Here is a 12,757-nt window from a genome sequence, read left to right on the forward strand (position 1 = left end):
AAAGCTGCTGTTACAAGTGGTCTTACATGTGTTGCATGTATAATTACAATGCTTTAGCAGACCACTCTTTGTTCCCTAAAGAATCTTTTAATACAGAGTTTTTATTAATGTAAGTTGAAATCACTCAGTTGAAACTTATTAGGGAAACCAAAACTGGTTCACCTGTGGCATCACTCAATTATATGTAATTACATATTTCCACCAGAGATGTCTCTAATCCCCAAAACTTGCATAGTCTTGCTTTAAAAATAAAGCTGCCATAAAGAGTTCTGTGAGCAATGCCGTAGTAGAACTTTTCCCTAAAGAGCTGTGTTTGAAACAGTGAAGTGTGGGTGAAGATCCTTTTTAAAGTTCTGAGAAATCGCTACACACATTGTAAAGGTTCTTTTTCAGTTTAAGAGTTTCTCCTTCAATATAACCTTTACACTATGTGGAAGTTTTACAAAGGTTCTTCACACTCATACATCTCATGTACCAAGTACTTTGAAAGTTTATAGGGAACCAAAATTGTCTCCTGGTTCTTATTGTGCATTGTGCCTAATGGTTTTGGAACCATTATTTATTTTTTGTGACAGTATAATTACAGTGTTATTATTTAACCTTCCTGCTTGCTTTAGGTAAGATACTGTTAATATCAGGCCTGAAACATGCATGTAAATTACTCTGTATTTTCAAATGGAAAAAAGAAACTCAAAAAAGACTGGCGACAAAAAGGGTTCTTGGAAGAAGTGCAGTTAGAGAACCAATTTTGTTCCCTAAAAGAATATTTTAGTGGATGGTTCTTTAGAATAGAATAGAATAGAATTCAACTTTATTGTCATTGCGTATGGTGCAGGTACAAAGCAACAAAATGCAGTTTGCATCCGTACAGAAGTGCTTAGCAGAAATATAAATATGTATGTTACAATGTACAGTAAGTATAGTATATACAGGTTAAAAATATGAGGGGGTATAGACATGAAGGGGGTTATACAGGTTATAAACAGGAATGTACAGGTTATAAATATGAAGGGGTATAAAGTACTAGTTTAAAGAACTTCATTTAATTTTACTTCTTTCTCTCTCTAGGAAACCAACACTAGTTCTCCTATGGCATCGCTCCAAAGAGCACCTTTTGGAATTTCAGGGTAATTAAGTTGCCTATTTTGTTTATAGAGCAATGCCATTAAAGAACCACTCTTGGTTCCTTAAAGAATCTTTTTTTTAGTTTTTTTAAAGAACTCACTTGAGACTTCCTTGGGAAACCAAAACTGGTTCTTCTGTGAATCAGTCCAGTAAAAGATTTTTGGCATCTTTATTTTTTTAGAGTAGCTAGCTACTTTTTCAAGTTGCTTTCAGGGTGTAGAGTCTAATCCTCTACTCTTCAATGTTGGAGTCACACTTCTCCCCTTTTGAAATACTACTTGATAGGAATCCCATTCTTGCCGTGTATGCTAATGCATGGTTGCAATTTAGCAGAAGCCTTCAAATGTCACAGTGATGTGCTGCAGCCATTTGTTATAGCTCTGATGCTTATGCTTAGGAAGTGCGTGAGTGACAGCCACTGCAAAGCCGGCGTTCTTTGTGAAAGAAGGAGAAAGATGGATGGGAGGGATAGAGCAAGTGAGGCAAATGAAAAAGAAGAGGCAGGGAGTAGAAAATGAGCGAGAGAGATCATGGGAAAGAGAGTGACCGTGAGAGTGAGAGAGTGAGTAATAGAGAGAGTAGGAGAGAGAGGGTGGCCTTGTATCAGTCGACGGTGGGCGGCTCATAGCAAGGTTGACAGCAGCTCTCCTGTTTCAGCTTGTGGCAGTGTGTCATTACCAGCACCTGTGTGTCTGTCAGCACAACAGCAGTCTGGGAGCAAGCAGGTTCAAAGAGAGCAGGGCCAGGTGTGTGAGTGTCTGGGCTTTAGTGTATGTATGTGAGAAGGCAGAAAGAGTGTGTATGTGTGACTGTATACAGGGATGTGTACAGCTTTCTATTATATATATATATATATATATATATATATATATATATATATATATATATATATATATATATATATATATATTTATATATATGGCAACTTTCTAGGAGAAGGAGAAGAACATTCAGAACAATGGACCAACCACCCCTGAATCCAGACCTTATCATCATTGAATGTGTTTGAGATTACTTGGATTGTGAGAAGCGTCTTAGACTGAACTTTTGAGCTGTGGAAAAAATATCCCTGCAGATTTCTTTTAAAAAACACTGAAAGCAAGATTCTTAAAAAAAAGAATGGATGGCAAAAGGCAAAGAGTGACACAGTATATACTTAAAAATTGCTAATTAATTAGTTGAGGATTCTGTATAATTTTCTCTTAAATATTTGTTGCAAAACAATAAATAAATAAATGGATCTTCCTATGACAGTAATAATAGGCCCTGCTGTATGCAGCTGAGGTTTGACCCAGTGCCTTTTCATGGATATCAGCTAATGCTGGGGCTTTAGTCTCAAACTCCTCTGACACACACATACACGCACACATGAGGACACACAGACATACAAGCTGTGCAGCCTGCAAGACCTGAGGGAAATCACTGCTCTTCAGTCTCATTTTGACCAGTTTGTCCCTTGGGCACTGCCAATAATTGAACTTCCCAATCCTGTTACGCCTTTTCCAGCCTTTCAGTATATTTTTCCTCCTTTCAGCATCTCAGTGGTTAAAACTCAGTTACTGAGCTTTGTGCTTTTAACTTGGACCACAGTGGCCGGAGGGTCTTGTGTTTAAATCCCAGAGTGTGCAGATGAAAAGCCCCAGAGTTTTCCCAGTTTGCACCAGGGCTTTCCTACTGGTTTAGATTAAAAACGTTTCGGCCATTCAGAGTGGGGGGTGTGGAAGCGGCCTAGACTGGAAGTAAAGAAGCACAGTGGTGATGACATGGTCAAAAGTTTGAACACCCAAGGTCAAAATACATGTTTTGTTGATGTTAGAAGTAAAAATAAGTGAACACACCCTCTGCAGAGAACAAACTTCTGCTCATTTTAATGCACACTTTGTGTCTAATACCATATGTGCATAGATGAGGGCATGTGTCTGGTGCTGGCATCTTTATTTCATTTATTAAAATACAACTTTTTTTTTTTTGGAAAAACAAGATCAGTGTCTTTGCCTTTTACATTCTCTGCCCTCTGTGTTTTCCTTATATTCTCTTTCATCAATTGTAGAGCAATTAAAATTCCAAAATGACTTGTAAAACACTCTTTATATTCAATTAAATTAACATCAATTAAGTTAACATCAGTTTGAATCAGAAATCACAACACATTTCAGAGCATTTCTCATGTTGATCGGTGCAGTTGCTAATAGGTAAAAATTATATATGTAGCGTGATGTTTCTTTAATAATAACATTACTATTTAAAATCAGTTTTTCAGGCAACAAGACTTTTGGCATTTTAAATGGTGTACAATATGATTAATTGTGCTTAATATAAACAGGGACATGAGCTCACAAGGTAAAAAAGTACATTTTGGTTTCTGGGGGACTTCAACAGCCATTTTCTTCATCTTAATTTTTTGAGAGTTTTGCAATGATATGCCATACTACACAATCTAAACAAGGCCTTACAAAGACAGCAATACTACCTGAGTGACTGTGTGAGTGTGTACGTTTCTCTTTGTGTTGGAGATCGTGATAATAGCATGCGCTGTGTGTGTACCGCAGTAATTTTATGATATTGCCTGTCTGAGTGTATTTACATGTGCCGTGACCATGAAGGTGCCCATTGAAGTTCTGTGCAGAGCAGACCTCCGCATTTCACACACTCCATGACGAGAGTGTGATGAGTGTGTGTTTTCTGACCGTGCTGGGTGTATGTGAGGTTATGTCACTGGAATGTGAGAAGCTGTGCTCTCCCACACACTTCAGAGTGATATATTACATACCGTCTGCCCTTGGACCGTACACACACACTCTCACGCTGAGCTGTGGTAAAAATCTTTACATGTAGACGAGGGGAAAGGTCGCACACACTCTCACTCACAATGTCATTAAACAAAAACACTCCTGTGTGTGTGCATGTGTGTGTCCTCTCCTTCTGACAGCTGCTCGCTGTCACACTCTGTCTGCACTCACATTTAGTGAGTGAGAGTGAGGGAAAAGGAGGTGATGTAGTCTGTTGTACAGAAGCACCAAACCTACAGCAAGTTTTCTCGCTCTCTCTCACTCTCAGGCCCTTTCTGTTCTTTTCCTCATTCATTCTCTTTCTTCTCTCCATTTCTTGTTCTCTCTCCTTTTTTCTCTCTCTATTTCTCTCTCATGCTCTTTTCTTTACTTCTTACCACAGAGTCTTTCTCTCTCTCTTTCTCTCTCTTTCTCTCTCTCTCTCTTTTTCTGCCTTAAATGACTTTTAACCACCCATCTAAAGCATGATTAATGACTCCAGGCTTTTGGTTTTCTTTAGTTTGATGATGCATTGTGAGTTCGCGCCAAATGTCAAAGATTGAGCGCCTCGTTTTTCCTCTTTCTCCGCCTCCTCTTGCTGTGTTGCTTCATCTTGCCTTCTCTGCTGCCTACACAAACACAGCCAGTCCTGACCCATGCTGGTCCCAGGCCAGCTGGCCCCAGTGTCACTGGATCCTGAGGTGGGTCGAGTCCTGAGGGTCTGGGGCTTTGTGTGTGCGCACTGAAGCAGAACTTACCCCGGTCCACGTCTTCTCTTCTTTCGCTCTGCTCTCTCCAGAGAACAGCCTGACAAAGCCTGACACTTCGGAGGAGAGAGCGAGTGAGTGAGGAACGGAGGAAGAGAGAGAGAGAGAAAGAGAGAGAGGGCGGGGAAGATGGAGATATGTTATCTGAACTTGTCATCTTGTCTCTGCTCACCACCTCCGGACCCACTGCCTCAAACACATGAGCTGCTCAGTGAGCGGCAGTCTGTGAAAATTGCAGTAGCACAGAAAGAGCTTGTATTTGTCCCAGTCTGGGTGATGCCAATTCATTTGACTAGGACAGGACATAGGAATAAAATAAAGGATATTTGCTCCTGGTGCCAGTTCATTTCACTCTATGCCAAGTTCATCTAGGTGCACTTTGCAAGGTGCCCTGCAAATTCATGAACCGTCAAAGTGTAAGCTATTCAAAAACAGCACAGGTTCTGAGGCACTGCTTCTCAGTCAACATAATGTCTCCTGTTGCTCACAGTTGAAGTAAAACCTGTGGAGCTAGCTCACACAGCTGTTTGGCTGAACTATGTTCCCCCAAAGCGCATCAGGACCCCCCAAAATCACCTGATATTGCCCCACCCCACAGTCTTTAATGAAAAGTTTTTTTTTCCTGTAACTCTGTCATCAGATTAACTAGGCTCTTTGCATGTGAAATGTGGTTACTGTATTGAACTGCTAGTAAGTGATGAGGGCTGAGAACCCCTGAGAACAGTTCATACCTCCCCACAAAGACAGCCATGCTGAGATAAAACGGACAGTGCTGCAGCCTTTATGATATCAAAAAATTTTGCACAACAGCCACAATAAAAAACATATGAATGCAGTAAATTCACTTATACAAATGTTAACATTTATATAACACACTAATATAAATGAAAACATTTAAAATGGTTTTTGAGAGTTCACAGTTATATATATAGTCATTGCCCTTACTGAGTAAACCTTGAAGAAACACTTTTAAGAGTGCAGCATAGAAAATATTGAAGCAACAGTTTAGTGAGAGGATTTAATTTGTTAATTTGGAATTTTGGAATTAAGATTGGATAGCTGTTAATAAGGTTATGTCTTTTTCAGTTTATTTATCAGTGATCTAATGATGGTTTGCATTGTTGCTATTGCCACGGTTGTCATTTTCCTGAGCTTGTCTCAAGTTAGATTTAAAACTTGGTGATGCAGGTCAGATCAGGTCGAGTTCAGGCAGAATTTTGTTAGACAACATTCAAGTTAGGACCACAATATCAGGCCCTTGCAGAGATCTAAACAGAAAACTATTAAAACTGTAGAAAATAACTAGAGGCACACATTTAGAAGCATAGAATAAAATACTGAAATATGTGGGCTGGTTTTTGTTTATATGAGACTGCGAATTACTGTAGACTTCGTGACACTCTGTGTTCTACTTTAAACCCATTTGCGCACAAGCACGTTCACACACTCTTACATGCCCTTCTGTCTGTCTCCAAACACTCTCATCCATCCAGACCCTGGAGCCTGATGAATCAACTGCGTTTATGTACAGTGGTGAGGGAGTGTGTGTGTATCTGTTTATAAAGTGATTAAAGAGATGATCTCTCTTGACCACAGTAAAGACCTCATGATTACGTCACTGCGCGTATGAAAGCATATGTTTATTTGTGATGGTGAAACATTGATGTTGCAGGAAACTAGTGTGACATTAATTCTCTGGCCTTCTTTTCTAATCTTTTTCAATCTGCCTTCTCTCTGCAGGTTTTTCTTGCCAACACAGACCCGTCAGAGGTGGTGCTGAACCGTATCCCTCAGCCTGTCCTCGCCCGCTTTGTCCGAATTAGGCCCCAGACATGGAAGAATGGCATTGCTCTGCGCTTTGAGCTCTATGGCTGTCAGATTACAGGTGAGTAAAACCCAAACACAATACTAGAGGGTCTTCAGTGAGGTATCCTGATATGAGCCATTTAATGTTGAGCATTGGCCAATGCTGGGTCCCAATCTGGTATTTGTATTGTTGTAGAGAGTAAAGCCAGTCCTATATAGATAAAAATGTGCTGTTCTGACAGTTACTTTAAATTGTTACAGTAAAATCACTTCATTTTAGTGTACTGCTGTACTTGAGTGTTTTTTTAAATGAGCATTTTGTGGTCTTTAAGATTTGAATGCACTGTTAAAAGTGAGTACTGGACTCACAGGACTGGACGCTCACATTTTATGTGTGACTAGATTAATTGTGTTTTGATGAAAGGTGGCTTTCCTCAGTGGAAGTTGACAAACTGGCAATACAGTTAGTACATATGGCTGCTAGGCTGGTTTTGCACTTTAGAATAGATACAGACATTTAAACAACTCATCTTTAGAAAATGTGTTTCATTGACACAAGTGGATAATGTCTCTTTATGAGAGATGTGTAAACAGAACACAATTGTATAAACAAAATCTTGATTTGATCAGTTGTAATATAACCAGTATGGATCCATTATCAAGGTTCCACACGTCCTGGAAAAAGTCATGAAAATATTAAGAAAGTCCTGGAAAAGTGTAAAGTTTGGCTCTTACACCACCACAGTTCGATATTTTAGCATATTTTAACTGCTAATTTCCAGTTTAGGTGTCCATTCATATCTGTTGTAGTTTGGAAAGATTCCAAGTCATATGTGGACAGACACATGAATGCTGTGTCAGAACACCTGGTAGAATTCGTAATCAAATGATGTCATGTGTACAAGTCGTGGAAATTGTCCTGAAACTGTCCTGGAAGATGATTTCCTAGAAAGAGTGGGAATGCTGATTATCATGCTGATATTAGTGCCATCCACATTATTTGTATTTCCATTATGTAGTTCCTTTGTTATTTTAAATCATAGAACTGTTTGTCCAACATCTGGTATACAGTCGATGATGAATGCTGTTCTGAACCTAGGTACTGTCTCTGTCACCCAAACTCAACACTGCATTTATCTGCTCTATTCAGGACGCGTAATTGAGTTTGGCTATTTATGGAGATGGAGATTAGAGGACCCTAATTCTGTTTGTTTCCCCTGCAGCAGATGAGAGGTGGGCTGTTTTTGCGCTGGTGCTATCGCTGATCTCCATCACAGTAAATGATTATTGCGTTAAGCAGCGATTCGCTCCTATTTTTGTCGACAGTGAGCAGGACAAATGCGCTTTTAGGGACGGGGCCTTTTTCAGCACTGACACAAATGACACATAAACATGACACTTGCCGTCATATTAGCCCTGCTGTGGTCCTGGAGGGCCATCCCCTGCGGGCAGCTGGCCCAGAACGGCCAGCTTTCAGAGGAACGAGTAACTGCCCTCTCCTCTCTGGCTTATGGAGAACTAATGCCCATCTTGGACTGAGCTTGCTGTGCCAAGCCCATAAAGATACTCATGAAGCAGTCACTCAAAGTCCTGGCATTAGCCTCAATCAAAGTTTTATTGCTTTTTTGTCTTTCTAAGTGTGGGTGGACCTCTGGGTGTAATACAGCGGAGATGCTCTAGGACAGATTCACTCTTTATTTTACTCTGTACCGTTTTAAAGCCACAGGGCACAATCAATCATTTATTTCTGGAAATATCTGTGTTTCTACACCCCCATGGCTGTGGATGTGTGCAGAGAAAGAATAGCAGTGATGGAGTAGGAGTTGGCGAAGTGCAATGTTCTCTAGTTGCTTTCAAGCAGAGTCATCTCTCTTTTGGGATGATCCCCATGACACCTGGACACATAACAATCACTGATAAAAAAAAAAAAAGCACCCCCACACACATGCTCCCACTCACAGGCATGCACGTTTTCTGTACATACTCACCCATGCACATTCAAAGATGCTTTTGTAACAGCTTCTGTTTATTTATTATTTACACCTCGGGCTGCTCCTATGACATAACAGCATAAAACATTGATCCCGCTAGCCTTAAACTGTCAATCCTCCTCTTCCTGCCTATCACTCACGTCTTCTCCCTCTCTCTCTCTCTGTTCTCTGTTCAGATGCCCCATGTTCAGAGATGCAGGGCATGCTCTCAGGCCTTCTGCCAGACTCCCAGATTACGGCCTCCTCCATGAGGGACATCCACGGGTCCACAGGTGCGGCCCGTCTGGTAGCCAGCCGCTCTGGATGGTTCCCCAGCCCCACGCAGCCTGTAGCTGGTGAAGAATGGCTACAGGTGGACCTGGGTGTCCCCAAGACCGTGAGAGGCATCATCACACAGGGCGCTCGTGGAGTGGATGGCAGCAACAGCGCCGAAAGTCGTGCCTTTGTTAGAAAGTACCGGCTAGCGCACAGCATGAACGGCAAAGACTGGAGCTTCTTTCTGGATCCCAAGACTGGCCTGCCCAAGGTCAGACAGTCCTCTACTTATGTTTTGTTGAATTATTCCTCACTCTTGGATTGTTTCACTGAACCAGGCAGAGAACTTTGATTGAAAGAGCAGAATTTATGCATTCTGATGTCAGCACATTTGTGTTCAGAAGTAGGAGAGGTGATATTTTATTTGATTAATAAAATATCAGTCATGGGCTGGAGGTTCTGGCTCTGTGACCGGAAGGTTGCCAGTTCAATCCCCAGCACTGACAGTCCATGACTGAGGTGTCCTTGAGCAAGACACCTAACCCACAATTGCTCCCAGGGCCGTGGAATGGGCTGCCCACCGCTCCAGGCAAGTGTGCTCACTGCCCCCTAGTGTGTGTGTTCACTAGTGTGTATGTGGTGTTTCACTTCACGGATGGGTTAAATGCGGAGGTGGAATTTGCCCAGTTGTGGGATTAAAAAAGTATCACTTAAGTTAATGGTGTGATCTTTTACATTTTTGTTGTGTAATTATTTAATATCAAAACAAAGAATTCAGAGAGATTTTGGAAGTTCAGACAGCAGTCTGTCAATACAGAATGTAAATAGAGTGTAAATGTGATTCATTGCATATACAAACATGCGCTGATAAATAGGGCAGCTAAACAAAAGTAATAACTCTAGACCATTAAAGGATAATCACATTCTTTACCAGAGTTTTAGCACCGCACCCACATTAAAATAGCAAAAAAGCTTGTCTTCATTTTGAGAATGTAGTCATTACTGGATCAATTTATTAACATAATGTGAAATTTAACTGTAAGTTACCTAACAGTTTCCTGTATTCTCCATTTCTGAATCAATAGTGAGAACTCAGTCATTTAATTTGTGTTTATTCCTCTTAGCGACTCAGCACTTCCCTTTAACCTTCACCATCTTTTTTCACTGTCTGTTCTGAGAGCAGAATTCAATTATACTGCCGACGTTGATAACATTCCAGCGAAATCATTTACAGCTCTGTTAATTAAAACTTTCCTAACAGAACTCCCTCCTCAGGCCACTGGAGGCTCGTAAACCTGGAGAAAATCCCCACATATGTCTTTCTCTCCCCCTCTCTCTCCTTCTTTCTCTATCTGTCTCTCTGGGTGTTAAAGCATGTGTCGTCACTTCTTTGCAGATTTTCGAAGGAAACACACACTATGACACTCCAGAGATCCGTCGCTTCGATGAGGTTGTGACCCAGTTTATCCGGGTGTATCCAGAGAGGTGGTCACCTGCTGGCATTGGAATGAGGCTGGAGATACTAGGCTGTGACTTGCCAGGTTAGAGTATGCACCATGCAACATTTACACATCAGCATCTTCCTCTGTTTCTAGATCTCATCCATAGCTTCCAAATATGGCTCCATTATTTGCATACAGTGAGGGGCCACAGTTGTGCTCTGATTTAGTCCTGAAATAGTTGTGAAGTAGGCCTCTAAGCTTTTGCCCCATAAGTCTGCGCTCTCCTCTCCCTGTTCTCCTTCATCTCCCCTCCTCTTCCTCCTCTGCCATGCTGAATGTGGCACCTGTCGCAGTGTGATGAGCAGTGGCTAGGACAGGTATGTGCTCCCCGAGGGACTGCCCAGTCTCCATAAAGCCGAAGCCTGGGGCTGCCATCGACAGCCTGTCGCCCTGCCTCTGTGTCTGCATCACTGCCAGAAGTACGCTGGCGATGCTGTCGGGGGTGGAAGCCTGGGGCAGTGTCCAGCTTTAGCAGAGATTTATCAGTGAAGCAAAGAGAAAGATGTAGAGCTGCAGATATCATGTGAGGGATGTGGGAGGGTGGAGGCTGCTGGCATATGAAGGCAAGTGGTATAGCAGGGTAAGGGATTTAATATCGCCTGAATTTGTATAGTCACTACTGTAAAATTAGCTCCCCTTCTACCAAATCATAGTCACAAAAGGCATGTTAAAATAAATAAAAAATAGGTGGGAATGCAAGTAGGCCTCACTTAGAAATCAGTAACCTTAAGCTTAAAAGGTGTTGGATGTCTTTCATTAACTTTCTTGAATGAATCTGGCATACCTCTGACCACTTCATTCTCCTTAATATGCATTTGAAGCAAGCATTGGATGCATCTTAGCTAAAGTTCTCACTACTCTCTACGGGGAGCTTATTTCAGGACAAGCTGATCAGGCAAACTGGCTAGTGTGACCCAGCTACCAGTCTATTCCAAATCTAATTCCAAGGATACAATTTCCTTTCATCAGATGTTCTGGTAGATCTCAAAGCACCAAGACATGGAAGGCAGTGGTTTTTAAATCATCTGCTGTGGTTTTCAACTACAGCCTTGTAGACCAACTGCCCTGTACAGCTTTAGGTACTCTCTGCCCCCAGTACTCCTGATCCAACTCATGGAGTGGTTGATAATTAGCTGATAAGCTGGACCAGGTTTGTTGGGGCAGGGAATACCTGAAACCTTGAAGGGCAGTTGGTCCCTGGGACTGGAATTGGAGACCACTAATCTATAAAGACAGGTAGTATAGCAGGGATTGTGGAACTGTGGAAGAATTCACATACATGTTAAATGTAATCACATGTTAGAAAAGAGAACGGAGGGAGTTAAAAGCTCTTGTTCAGGGTGTGTAGTGTGTTATAGGTACAGGTGATTGTAGTGTCCAGTGTAGAGGAGAGAGAGTTTGAGTGAGAGATGCGGTGTAGAGTGTATAGTGTTTGTAGAAGCAGCAGAGTGACTGATTGAGTGTTTAATAAAGCTGTGCAGGGCTGTCTGTGCACCAGATGTGTGAGACACGGGGGTTGAGCCTGAGCCTACACACCCAGGCCTTACCTCACCACACACACACACACACACACACACACACACACACACACACACACACACACACACACACGCAAAGAGTGCATGTCTGTACATGCATAATTACTGTTTGCTGAATTTAACATGTTGGGAGAAAGAAATATAAAATGTGGACTGTGCGAAAGAAATGGCACATTTAAATGGATTTGTTTACATTAAACTTAGCAAATAAATGGATATTTTGCACTAACATTTGTAGAAAAATGTCATATTTAAGTTTGGTCCATGAGGAGGATGTATTAACTTATTTTCACTTAGAAAATCAACAAAGCATGTAATTTGACCAGGGTGTTGTATTTTGCATACAACAATTAGGCCTTTGAAACACTGAATATCTGCCTTGTTCGTCTACAAGCATCCACCTCTTTACTCATTCTTAAAGCAACAGTCAGGTGATAGTTCATATTTAAAGTTTTCCCCTTAATATTGTTTCTGTCACTGTGATAAATAGAGATATATCAGTATTGATGGGTATTTATAATGAGCTGATATCAGGAGAAAATGTTGGACTAGATAATCAACTCCAGTTTTAAATTTAACCTAAAATACCACATAATTGCATTTTGTAATGTGGTGATGTTATCTGTGTATTCCTTCCTGTGGAGTAGCAGTCTGTTTGAGTAGTTAGAGTAGAAACCACAAAAGCAAATCTGTTTAAGATTACTTAACAACTCTATGCTGTTTAAAGAATGTGTGATGATGCAGTTTGCCGAATTCTTAGTAGCTTCCATTATTTGAGAATAGAGGGAAGAGAATTCATGTTTTCATTCACTTTAAAAACTTAGTTTGCCAACAGAAATGACAAAGAGCCAGCTTTAGTGTCAGAACGCCTCTTAGCACAGCAAATTCACCACTCTTGCATGACGGAGCCATTGTTTTGTTGAGGTTGAACTTGCCTGCAGGAGCCAGGAAGGAAAAAAGATGAAATGGACACTAAGATGGACGCAGGGTGGGACCACACTCAGT

At 41.3% G+C, this 12,757-nt stretch overlaps 1 protein-coding gene across 2 annotated transcripts in view; it reads left to right on the forward strand.

The window, feature by feature from the left end:
- nrp2b (neuropilin 2b) overlaps positions 1 to 12,757 on the forward strand; it is a 97,100-nt gene that overhangs the window by 53,906 nt on the left and 30,437 nt on the right. For both annotated transcript variants that reach the window (XM_017691690.1, XM_017691691.2), the window contains exons 8-10: positions 6,401 to 6,545; positions 8,634 to 8,983; positions 10,109 to 10,253. In XM_017691690.1, coding sequence (XP_017547179.1) covers positions 6,401 to 6,545; positions 8,634 to 8,983; positions 10,109 to 10,253 — 640 coding nt within the window. The remainder of the gene's footprint in view (positions 1 to 6,400; positions 6,546 to 8,633; positions 8,984 to 10,108; positions 10,254 to 12,757) is intronic.

The sequence above is a fragment of the Pygocentrus nattereri genome, chromosome 6, assembly GCF_015220715.1.
Source record: "Pygocentrus nattereri isolate fPygNat1 chromosome 6, fPygNat1.pri, whole genome shotgun sequence".
Classification (NCBI taxonomy): Eukaryota; Metazoa; Chordata; class Actinopteri; order Characiformes; family Serrasalmidae; genus Pygocentrus; species Pygocentrus nattereri.